Here is a 13,287-nt window from a genome sequence, read left to right as displayed (position 1 = left end):
TCCAGGTCAACCAGAAAAGTTTGAAGACCAACAATTACAAGCATTTTGGATGAAGATGCCTGTCAAACTCAAAAACAACTTGCAGAAAGATTAAATGTTGCTCAGCAAACAATTTCCAATCGTTTACAAAGTAATGGGAAAGATTGTAATGGAAGGAAAATGGGTACCACATCAACTGAACAAAAGACAAATGGAAAACCACCGAAAAGTCATCAGAAAATGTTGCTTCAAGGGCACGAAAGAAAGTCTTTTTTGCATCCAATTGTGGCTGGCGGTGAAAAGTGGATTTATTTTGAGAATCCCAAATGCACAAAGTCATGGTTGATCCAGCTCAACCATCAACATGGACTGCAAGGCCAAATCGCTTCGGAAAGAAAACAATGCTCTGCGTTTGGTGGCATCAGGAAGGTGTGGTGTATTATGAGCTTCTAAAACCAGGTGAAATCATTAATACTGATCGCTACTGACAACAAATAATCAATTTGAACCACGCTTTGATCGGGAAATGACCAGAATGTGCCAGTAGACAAGGCAAAGTAATTTTGCTTCATGATAATGCACCATCACACACTTCAAAACCAGTTAAAGACACGTTAAAAGATCTTGCCTGGGAAGTATTAACCCACCCGCCGTATTCACCAGACCTTGCTCCTTCAGATTACCACTTGTTCCGATCGATGGCACACGAACTTTCTGAGCAGCACTTCAAAAGAAGTTGAAAATTGGGTCTCTGAATGGTTTGCCTCAAAACAAGAAAAGTTCTATTGGGACGGTATCCATAAATTACCTGAAAGATGGGGGAAATGTGTAGCTAGTGATAGACATTACTTTGAATAAATCACTTTTGATGTTTCTCTTGAAATTATCGTGTTTTCTTTGATTACAAAATCCCCATTATTACCTGGTACACCTGGTATACCTAGTATATAACATAAATGTACAATACTTTAAAACATGAAGGTTTTTCATACTCAAAAAGAAGAGAGTATTTGAAAATATCAGATATCCCTTGTGCAATAACAGTAATTTAGTTATAAAACAGGTCAAGGACATTTACCATAATCCTAAATCTAGTAAATAGCAAAGATACAACTTAAAAGTCTAATCATCTAATTCCAAATTTCAAGCAACCTTTACCATTCAATTAATCAATAATTTTAAAACAATCTTAACATACTATTTAATTAGTAAATATTCATCATTTTTTAAATTTAAAAAGTCTTTCAGATATAGCAACAAATCCATCTTGATACTGGTTAAATATACATATTTATGCTGTTGATCAAAAACTGTGATAGCCCAGCTGGTGTGGCTCAGAGGTTGAGCGTGGATCTATGAACCAGGAGGTCACAGTTCAATTCCCGGTCATGGCACATGCCTAGATTGCAGGCTCGATCCCCAGTGTGGAGTGTGCAGGAAGCAGCCAATCAATGATTCTCTCTCATCACTGATGTTTCCATCTCTTTCCCTCTCTCTTCTTCTCAAATCAATAAAAATATTTTCTAAAATAATATAAAATGTGATAAAACCTATTTGCATTTGGAACCTGAAACTATTCATATTATTAACATAACTAGGCTAACTGAAGCTGCAGAAATAAAAATAGAGCTACCTCTTTCTCACCCAACCTAACTCAATTCACTCCTGCCTAATGCCATCCAATTCAGGTTTCAGACCAGCCCACTCCAACTCGCCCTCCCCGAGCCCCCAACTCAATAGCTAAGCCAATCACTTCATGTATTTGTCACTGAGGTTAAATACACACATCCACAATTAATTCCTTTACATTACCAAGTCTCCAACTTAGGTCTCTCTTAGCCCTAGTCTCCCAGATCCAAGAACCTGCTGAAAATACTACACCTTGATAGTCACTGGGTCTACCCTTATTCAGTCTTAAAACTCATCCTTCTCCTTCCTCACCAGTCCTGCCCATTGTCCTGTACTTCACAACTCAGTTAAAGATACCACATTACCCAAGTCAGAAATCTGGGAGTCACTAATGTGAACACCATTAGCACTATTCACCAAATATTTCCAAATCTGCTTCTGGCTACATGGTAACATTCCATTTCTTTGTTCCTTGAAGTTAAATGTAGCCATGCAAATTGCTTTGGCCAGTTAAATTCAAGCATAACTGCCATGTCACTATTCAGTGGTTTAAGGGCCATTGCTCAGCTCTTTTCTTCTGCCACAGTGATCAGCAACATTCAAGAGATGAGTGGCTGATACATCAGCTTCATCCCAGAAGGAGTGACCACAATGAGTTCCCCACCCTACCAGTTTAGTGTAAGAAATAATCTTTTTTTTAAACATTTTTTTTTTTTTATTGATTTCAGAGAGGAAGGGAGAGGGATAGATAGAAACATCAATGATGAGAGAGAATCACTGATTAGCTGTCACCTGCACGCCCCCCACTGGGGATCGAGCCCACAGCCCAGGCATGTGCCCTTGGCCGGAATCGAACCCAGGACCCTTCAGTCCGCAGGCTGATGCTCTATCCACTGAGCTAAACTGGCCAGGGTAGTATAATCTTTTTTTAATAAAATTCCTAAGATTTGGGGATTGTTTCCCTCCTTGACCTTTCCCTCTTCCTTCATACAATTGTTCATTAAATCCTGTGTCGCATTAATTCAGGCTTCATCATTTCTCATCTGTATTACTACAATGACTCCTAACCAATCATACTGCCTACATCTTAACTCCTAATTAATGGTCTTCCACAAAAGCTGCCAGTGATCATTCTAAACCCTAAATTTCATCATGTCACTCCACTGCTTAAATTTCTTCAAAGACACCCTCTGTTCTTGTTTATCATCTAATTGCGCCCAGAAATCCAGGCATAAAAATACTTGTGGTTCCCAGCACACATCCAGAACATCTGGGCCATCTTTGTACATATTGTTCCATTTGTTTATGATATCTCTGTAACTCCCTTTTTAAATGGTAATTCCACTTTTCTTCAAAGCTCAAGTTTCCTGGAAAGCCTTTTTAAGATAACGAAGTGATTAGATACCCATCTTATATGTGCTACCAAAAAACATTCTACATACTTTCAGCACAGGCCTTTCTGATGTGAAACCCTCAACAGATGTACTTTAAGCCACAACTGATTAGCCACATTTCACTGGCTAGCCAGCAACCTATAATTTGGGTGGCTTGACCAATTAACTGGCAACCATCAGATTCCCTTTCTTTTGCCTGGAAAGTCACTTCAAGTCAGGGCCTGAATCAAATGCCAGATGACTAGTGAATAGGTCTGTAAAGAAAGTGAGCAAATACACAGAAACAAACTGAGCTCAAAAAGAATCTAAGAGGCTTTATACCTTAGATGCTGAAACCTTTTTGATTCCCAGTCCCAGGTCTCATGAGGCCTGGCTGTACTCTAGTCTTTATTCAATTTAGTGAAACCTCCATTTTTTTCAATGTCTCTTTCTTGAGGTAGGTTGCATAGCACTGTTTCTGTCTTTTGCAACCAAAAAAAAAATCTGATTACAATCAGCTACTAAAGTCTTAGCAACTGCAACAAGTAGCAGTATACTCTCTTTTAGGACTCAAATTTAGAATCTGACAAACCACCACTGAAACATTTTCCAAATTGACAGATCTTTTGGGGAAAGAATGAAAACCTAAATAATCACTGTTGAAAACTAAAATATATTTCCAAATACCCTGTTTGAAACCCATATCACTTCAAAAACCCATGTCACTAGAAAATGTGAGCCTGGTCAGTAAAGCAACTACATGTTAAAACATGCCACCAAGATTAAGTCCAGGAACAAATGAAAAAATTCTGGTCTATTCTGAACAGCATTATCATAGGAGCATGGATAGTAAACATGGCTACACCATTGCTTTAAGCATTTTCTTCACTTTTATCTCCAATTACCTTCCTTAAAACAGAGAGTAAAGATCAATTTATAGTTATTTATACAAATGTAAACATGTGAGCTTTTCAGAAGAGGTAGTAACACTTTTATTTTGAATATGATAGGCTAAATTATGATACAGTAGCAAGCACATGTACAGATAATTAGTATCTCAGTAAACAAATGTGTATTTATTTATTTATAAATCAGGATGTTTCCAAATCTTATATTTAAAGTTTTCTCTCTAGGTGGAAGAGAGAATTAATGGTGACGGAAAAAATAAAATTAAATAAAAAAGTAAAGCTTTCAAAAAACAGTTCATTACCAAATTAAATTAAATTAAAAAAATAAAATAAAAAAGTAAAGCTTTCTAAGCTATTAGATTTTCTTTAATTTAATAGGGTTATCATTTTATAATGAAATTTTTACTTTTTCAAAGGGGGTTACATTTTTCATTTGGTCTAAATGTATGCCTCTAAAGAAAGTACCAGTATCCAAATAGCAAATTATACTTTGACCTCATTTGCTGAATTTTGTTTTTTAAAATATAAGACTTTCTACAATTGTTGTTTTTAAGTCAGAATTTCTGAGGATTTATGCAGAAATCACAAACCAACTTTTTGAGCATAATTTAAATTTCCTGGGCCCTAACTGGTTATTTTGTCTTTCACTAAACTTGGTGATGACACTACACAAATTTTTAGAAGGCAGGTGGGTAATAATATACCTAATATTTTATTATATTAATACATACCCTTTGAGGATCTATCACCAAAACATGGACAAAGTACATAGTTTTATGTATGAAAATACTGACACATGAATTATAACAGGGTTTCTCAGTAGGGCTCCAGTGATACTCTGTATGGCACAATTCTTCCTTGTATTAGACTTTTAATATGAATGACTGACACCTAATAAATGCCAGAAGGCCCTCCAATCATTATTGACAATCAAAAGTACACATTTCAAATGCTTGCTTCTAAAATCCACTTACACACACACACACCCCAAAGCAAAACAGGCAGCCAATACTTATCTCCAATGATATAATTTCAATGACACAAACACTAAGGATAGATTAGTCTGTAAATATCATTACTATAAGTCAGCGGTTCTCAACCTGTGGGTCGCGACCCCTTTGGGGGTCGAACGACCCTTTCACAGGGGTTGCCTACGACCATCGAAAAACACAAGTATAATTACATATTGTTTTTGTGATTAATCACTATGCTTTAATTATTTTCAATTTGTAACAATGAAATTGGGGGTCACCACAACATGAGGAACTGTATTAAAGGGTCGCGGCATTAGGAAGGTTGAGAACCACTGCTATAAGTAAAGCACTGAAAAATGCTTATTTGTATAAATCCTTTGATCACACCATGTTAAAATAAACACATATAAAAAGGACTTGAAGAAAACACATGGAAATGGAGAGAGGTTTTGCTAAGGTGGTGGGAGAGGTGGTATTTCTCTTTCTCTAATGTTCATAAAGTGACTATATTGGTTGTATTTTTTTAACTAAATAAACTTAAGTAGTTGACAGATTTTGCCTTATTAGTACTTTTGAAGACCAGAGAGGAGAAGAAAACCAGCGAGCAAAAAAATCAAGTGTTGATGTTATAAATGGTATTAGAAATCAGGGACAGGATCACCCTTTGAAGGGAAGCACAATTGTAGGGTGTAGACAATTCTGATCTGGGTGCTGGTTACAGAGAAATGTTCACTTGGGATAAATAGACTTATCCATGCACTCTTCTATTGCACATTATACCTCAATAAAAAGCTTGCTGCAAAAATTCCATACTGTCATTAACACTGAAATGTATATCTTCCATACAACTACCACTATTGCATTTTTATCCATTTCAGCCCAAACCTTCAAACACATCTGTAATGTATTGACCATATTATATGACAACTTCATTACAGAGCAGAACAAAAGTATGTCAATATTTTTTAAAAACAGGAATAAGGGATTGCACTTATGGAAAAACTGGTTAAGGATTTTGCCTGGCCCATATGTGTTATATTTATGTTACAGTTTCATTAAACATATTACAGTTTGTGACACACTCACTTCATATTAATGTACAATGTTTAAATACAGACCTCTTTATTCTCTTTGACTTTTAAAGGGCAAGTAATTAACACTTGATTTCAAAAAACAGTTCATTACCAAGTGTCAGATAATTACTGGCAGCATGTTGCCACCCAAGCCCACATTGCAACTATGTAAGTGGTACTATGTTGCCAATGAAGACTATTCTGTGATGTAGTTCTACCTACAAGAAACCTTATTATCACAACCTTACAAGCAAGGTTAGTTTACGAAGATTTATATACAAAATATTTTTACTGCATGATTCCAATTCTTGCAGGATACAGCACTCCTCCAAGCACTTCTCAATTATTAAGAAGTTTCCAATGCTTAAATGGATAGCAGAAAGCATTTTCGAAGGTTAAATAAGCATGTTCAAAGCTATGTATGTCACAGCTAGTCAACAAAGATGTGCGTGTATGTACACTTATCAAGTATGCTTGATAAAATATTACCTGGATGTATTCATGCAGGAGCAATCTATATAAACCCAGATTATGAGTCATTCTACAAAAACGAACTACAAGACATAGTATCAATGTCATGACTTTTAAAAAGGTGACAGAGGGCTGTTCTAGATTAAAGGAGATAACCAAATGCAATGGGTAGAGTCTGATTACAATCTAGATCAAAAAAAGAAAAAAAACATTAGAATATTTGGGGGACTTTTACTATAAACATATATTACCTTATCAATGTTAATTCCTTGGGCATGTAAACAGTGTGGCATTGTAGGAGGCTGTGCTTGTCTTCGGAGATACATACGGACATGTTGAGGGATGAATGGCTACGGTGTCTACAACTACTGCACGTACTTTCCCAAGGACGGGAAGGTGGGAGAGGAGAGGGCGATGAGAAGGGGAGACAGGCGGAAAGAAATCAACCGAGGCAAGCGATGAACGCAGGTGAAGGAAACCTGGCTGTTCTTTCAACCTTCCTGTATGCATGAATTACTTCACAACAACAAGCAAAGGGCTTCGGGGGCCAGCTTTTATCAATACCTAGGAAGTAGCAATGCGATATACACATAGAAAACCTAAAGAAAGACTTAAATGCCTCACTATGAAATAAACCAGAAAGTCACAAATTTTTTAAAAAAGAAAAATACTGGACAACTCCTCTCCCTTCTTTCACAGGATTTCAACAGAATAAACAAAATATTGAGGATTTTAAGATTCTAAGCTCTATCGTTTAAAAAAACAAAACAAAACAAACACGTTATGCATGTACGAATTTGAACCACCCACAAACCCCGGACAAATTCTGAGTAGAGAGTATTACTGTAAAAGGGAAATCTTACTTCAAAACACACTAACTACTTAGGAAGTGTCCGCGACCTGGCCTATCTGGACTTTGAAGAATAGGCAGCAGAGAGAATCCCCCACCAACTAATACTTTTTCTGGAGGCGTCGGGACAGCGTGACCTTCCAGGAGGAAACACTCATCTGCGGCCGAGAGGGTGACGGGACGTGAGGTTTAACCACACGGAGGGGCTCGGCCAAGCGGACCGAGAAGATGCTGAGCACCGCCCTGAGAACAAACAGCCCAATTCCATGCAACCCCAGGCTTCCCGGCAGCAAGAGCGGCCTGGCACCGGGCCCTGAGAACCGGACAGTTCGCAGGCGCATCCCCGCGATTTTCGCATCGCGCACTAGGCGTCCGCCGGGAGGGCAGTTCGGGGCCCACCTGCGGCCATCTTAAGTTCTGGAAAAAGGGGGAGGGGGAGACCCCGAATTACAGGATTCGGCGGCGAGCACTAGTCCTGGAAGCACGAAAAAAGGGCAGCCTTTGTAAGAGCTCGGTGCAGAGATGAAGCCCCCAAAGCCCGGCTCACAAAAAAGGTGGGATCGCGGTGCCCCTCGCCGCCCTAATCAAACGTGGGCACCCAGGTAAGGCCGGGCGGTCACGTGACGGGCACCGCGCGCCCCCGTCCGCGCTCCCCCGCGCCAGTCCCCAGGTCCCCATGGCGCCCGCGCCCCTCCCCCCGCCGAGCTCGAGCACTTACTCCGGGGGGTAGAGCCGCAGCTCCTCGATTTCTCCTAGGAAGGAAAAAAGCGTCCGCATCTGCTCGCTGGTCACCGCCGACGATAGGTTCGTCACCTGAATCACTGTCGTAGGGCTGAGGCCGAAGCCTAAGCCCAAACCGAAGCCGCCGCCGCTGTTCATCCCGCTCCCACGGCTGCTCCCTTCAGTTCCCCAACGTCTGCGACGCGTCAGCGACGGAGCCGGGAAAGCGGAGCACGCGCGGCCGCGAGCGCGCTCCCGCTGGCGAGTCCCGGCGGCGGGCAGGTCTAGCCGCACATTTCCCAACTCGCCTGCTCCCGGGGCTGCGCGCGCCGCCGGAAGCGTCGCTGTGGCAACGCGGCAGATCTCGCGAGGCGACGGCCTGTGGCTCACTGTCTACGCGGCAGTGGCTCTTGCTCTTCTTCTCCCCCAAGGGGTTTGTCGCCTTTGTTTACCCGGATGCCACTGGGCCAAATGCTTGCGCTCCTATAAACGTAGGAAACTCAGCTCTTTCCGGCCTTTAGGGAGGACTAAGGGAACGGAAAGCCCGGCCTGCTGTCGCCGGAGAGGAATGACGCTGACATCACAGATAAATACTTGACCAAACATAAACGCGTCATTTTAATATACAGGCAGCTCCCCCACCCCAACTATTTAAAAAAAATTGGCCGGTCTCATAATTGTGAAGGAAAAAAACGTGGAAAGTTTTACAAAACGTGTAAATTAAGGACACAGGTAGTAAGATCAAGGCTGTGCGGTCATTGTTTATAATGTCATTTATGCGCTCATTCCGCAGGTATTAATATTTATTGTTTTATGCACCAGACACTTAGACAGGGGCACATAGAAAACAGTTACAGACGGTCCACAGAAAACTTGCAACCTAATGAGAGAAAGTTACAGTAGTATGTGAAACAGTAGTATGTGAAAATGCCATCCCCAGAACTCTGAGGGTCCTAGAGGCAATTTTCAGTGGGTCCACAAGGTCAAACCATTCTATGTAAAAAAATCCTAAAATGCTAGGTGTCCGGTTGTCCAGTTGTCCATTCAACCAACCAAAGTATAATATGCTAATGATATGCTAAGGTCGCTCAACTGCTTGCTGTGATGTGCACTGACCACCAGGGGGTAGTCGACCAGTCGCTATGACGTGCACTGACCACCAGGAGGCAGACACTCCAACTGGCAGGTTAGCTTACTGCTGGGGTCCAGCTGATCGGGACTGAACGAGATAGCCCGGGCACGCCCTGGAGCCCTCCCATGGTCCCTCCCCAGCTGGCCAACCTCCTGCATCCCTCCCCAGCTTCAATCCTGCACAAATGGGGTCCCTTGGCCTGGCCTGCACCCTCTTGCAATCCGGGACCCCTGGGGGGATATCAGAGAGCTGGTTTAGGCTCAATCCCACAGGCCAGGCAGAGGGACTTCACTGGTGCACGAATTCATGCACCAGGCCTCTAGTTTTATAATAATACTAGAGGCCTGATGCATGAAAATTCATGCAAGAATAGGCCTTCCTTCCCCCAGCTGCCGGCACCGGGCTTCCCTCTGGCACCTGGGACCCAGTCTTCCCTCCTCTGGCTGCCGGCAGGCACCAGGACCCACTGGCTTCCTTCTGGCCCCAGTTTTGCCAAGAAGGATGTCCGGAAGACGTCCAGTCTAATTAGCATATTATCCTTTTATTATTATAGACTAGAAGCCCAGTGTACAAAATTCGTGCACCGGGGGGGGGGGGGGGGTCCCTCAGCCCAGCCTGCACCCTCTCCAATCTGGGGCCCCTCAGGGGATATCCAACTGCCAGTTTCGGCCCTATCCTGCAGGATGCAGTTGGACATCCCTCTCACAATCCGGGATCGTTGGCTTCTAACTGCTCGCCTACCTGCTTGATCTCCCCTAACCACCTCTGCCTGCCTGCCTGATCGCCCCCAACTGCCCTCCCCTCCCCTGCCAACCTGATTGCCCCAAACTGCCCTCCCCTGCTGGCCTGATCACCCTGACTGCACTCCCCTGCCTACCTGATCGCCCCCTACCTGCTTGCTCTCCTGCGCTGGCCTGATCGTGTCCTTAACTGTTTGCTCCCCTGCTGGCCTGATCACCCATAACCGCCTCTGCCTCGGCCCCCACCACCATAGCTTTGTCTGGAAGGAAGTCAGACGTCCGGAAGATGTCCGGTCGACCGGGTCTAATTAGCATTTTACCCTTTTATTAGTATAAGTATGTGAATATTGGGAAGATCTCTGGAACCCATAAATCTCTTAGGGTCTTCAATATTTTTCAAGAGTATAAACATGTTTGAGAACTACTACCAGAGGGATAAGCACAGGTCATGGGAGCACCTAAGAGGGCCACTTAAACTTAGTCTTACTGGAAAACTTCCCAGGAGAGACGTTGCACTGAATCTGGAATAAATAGGAATTAGCCAGGCAAGGAGGGAGGAGTAGTGAGGGGCATTCCAGAATAAGCATGCAGAATATACAAAGAGAGCGAGGTCTGAGAGCCTAAATGAGTTCCAGAATATTCAAATTTACTATTGCTAGACCGAAGGCTGAGAATGACTAGAAATGGATAAAAATAATAAGCCTTGGTAAAAGGTGGTGTTTGTCATACTAATAGATCACTTAATCATAATCTGTTGGGAGCTATTGAAGTCCCTGGAGCAGCAGAGTAACCATGATCAAAATCATGTGTTAGAATTACTGTCTCTGCAGCATGGAGATACATTGAAAAGGGTGCAAATCAGAAGCAAAGGGACTGGATTGTGGTAATGGAAAGCAAGGGATAGTCCTAAATATGGATTACTTGATCATCCTATCTAATAAAATAGTAATATGCAAATTGACCATCACTACAACACACAAGATGGCCGCCCCATGTGGACACAAGATGGCTGGCAGGGGAGGGCAGTTGTGGGCAATCAAACCAGCAGGAGAGGACAGTTGGGGGGGACCAGGCCAGCAGGGGAGGGCAGTTGGGGGCGCCCAGGCTGGCAGGGGAGGGCAATTAGGGGCGCCAGCAGGGGAGCAGTTAGGCATCAATCAGGCTGGCAGGGGAGTGTTTAGGGGCAATCAGGCAGGCAGGCAGGTGAGTGGTTGGGAGCCAACAGTCCTGGATTGTGAGAGGGATGTCCCAGATTGGAGAGGGTGCAGGCTGGGCTGAGGGACACCTCCTCCCCCCCCCCCCCCACCCCGTGCACAAATTTTATGCACCGGGCCTCTAGTTTGAAAATAAAAGGAGTAAAAGCTATTCATTCAGAGAAGTATATACAGATACACATTCAGTTTTAGTCACACTTACAAATGCGTTATGGTCCTCCTAAATGGATTCCTAGGATTAAAAACTTCTAGTTTAGAATACTGGCCCTCAGACTTTACGGTGAATCAAAATCACCTCATTGGCATGTTAACACAGATTGCTATCTCCATCCCCAGAGTTTTGTATTAGGTCTGGAGCGGGCCTGAGAATTTTAATTTCTAACAAGTTCCCACATATTGCTGCTACTGTTGGTGACCTGAGAACCCCACTTTGAGAACCACTGGTTCTAAAAGCAGTACTTAGTAAATTTAGTAATCTACTATTGATGATAAAGCAGAAGAAGGAATTTATGTTTCTGGCCCTGGAGGACTGTATAAAAGTGCTATAATTTAGGCCTAAAAATAAGAAGAGCAGCTTTGTGAGGAAGGAGCAGAAACTACTGAGATCCATTATGGACACATTGTGGAAAAGAAATGTCAGGAAACTGTCTAGCACTAGGATACAGTGATTTAAGCTTGAGGGTAGATACAGCTATTTCAGGCACACATAAGCAGAAGTGCAGTGGGTAATATTAAAGAAACAAATAGTCAAATACAAGTAAAACCAAACAAGGAGGGAGGATAGTCACAAAAGTAAGGGGAGGAAAAGTTTTTGGGGTTTTTTTTGCATTTTTATTTATTTTACTAGAGGCCTGGTGCATGAAAATCCCTCAGCCCAACCAGCCTCCTCTCACAGTCCAGGAGCTCTCAGGGGCCGGGGGTGATCCGGCGATCAGGGGAAGGCAACACCCCATCACACCTCTGCTGCTGCCACTGTTGGCAGCGCAAGCCTCAGCCGGCCCTGGTTCCCTGAGCCTCGGGCGGCTTGGGCGGCTGGGGGCTGAGGGGACTGGGGGACTCTGGAGGCAGGAACACAGAGATGCCAGGCCCGCCTGGGGGCAGGCTTGGCTTACTGCCCGCCTGCCACCCTGATGGGGCTGAGGGGACTGGGCACTTCCATCTTATGGCTGTTGGTGCCGCCATCTTTGAGGGCATGACAGTCTATTAGCATATTCCCTCCTTATTGGCTGTGGGTGCCGCCATCTTTGCAACGGCACAAAGGTCAATTAGCATATTCCCTCTTTATTAGATAGGATTTTTTCAAGTTTTTTTTTTTAATTTCAAGAAAAACAATTTTGCCCTGACTGGGTTGGCTCAGTGCATAGAGCGTCGGCCTGCGGACTGAAGGGTCCCAGGTTCGATTCCGGTCAAGGGCATATACCTTGGTTGCAGGCACATCCCCGGTAGGGGGTGTGCAGGAGGCAGCTGATCGATGCTTCTCTCTCATCGATGTTTCTAACTCTCTTTCCCTCTCCCTTCCTCTCTGTAAAAAAATCAATAAAATATGTATTTATTTAAAAAAAAGAAAAACAATTTTAAATGTTACATGCAATAAACCTTAATATTTCAAGAAAAATGATTTTAAATATAATAATGTTACATACAATAAACACCAATTATTCAAGAAAAATGATCTTACATATAATAATAATACATGCAATAAACATTAATATTTCATTAATAAAAGGATTTTAAGTATAATAATATTACCAAAACTGTACTAACATAGTATGATATCACAAAAGTTGCAGGAAATATTAAAAATCTGCAAATAACAGGATTACTTCCATTATATTTTAGAATATTTTTTCCCACTGGCTCTATTTTTGTTCATCAGTTTATATTGTTCATTATATTCCACAAATCAGTGAGAGCATATGATATTTATCTTTCTCCAACTGGCTTATTTCACTTAGCATGATGCTTTTAAAGTATATTTTGTCGGATATGAGTATTGCTACTCCAGCTTTTTTTTTCTTTTCCATTTGCATGGAAAACTTTTTTCCATCCCTTCACTTTCATTCTGTGTGTGTCTTTTGTTTTGAGATGGGTCTCTTGTAGGCACCATATAGTTGGGTCATGTTTTTGTATCCATTCAGCTACCCTATGCCTTTTGATTGGAGCATTTAATCCATTTACATTTAGGGTTATTATTAAGAGGTACTTATTTATAGCCATTTTAATT

The 13,287-nt window shown here is 42.4% G+C and overlaps 1 protein-coding gene across 2 annotated transcripts in view; it reads right to left on the bottom strand.

The window, feature by feature from the left end:
* Nucleotides 1-8,196, bottom strand: part of SREK1 (splicing regulatory glutamic acid and lysine rich protein 1) — a 48,870-nt gene extending 40,674 nt beyond the window's left edge. The window contains exon 1 of one of the 2 annotated variants that reach the window (XM_070412094.1): nt 7,976-8,196. In XM_070412094.1, coding sequence (XP_070268195.1) covers nt 7,976-8,136 — 161 coding nt within the window. In that variant the 5' untranslated portion in view covers nt 8,137-8,196. The remainder of the gene's footprint in view (nt 1-7,975) is intronic. The other variant, XM_070412092.1, reaches the window with a different exon arrangement.
* Between the last annotated feature and the right edge of the window lie 5,091 nt (nt 8,197-13,287).

This window comes from Myotis yumanensis, unplaced genomic scaffold (assembly GCF_028538775.1).
Source record: "Myotis yumanensis isolate MYYU_CA2020_CCGP unplaced genomic scaffold, mMyoYum1.0.hap1 SCAF_4, whole genome shotgun sequence".
NCBI lineage: Eukaryota > Metazoa > Chordata > Mammalia > Chiroptera > Vespertilionidae > Myotis > Myotis yumanensis.
The sequence above is the reverse complement of the archived record's forward strand: the minus strand, read 5'-3'. Positions and strand labels throughout refer to the sequence as shown.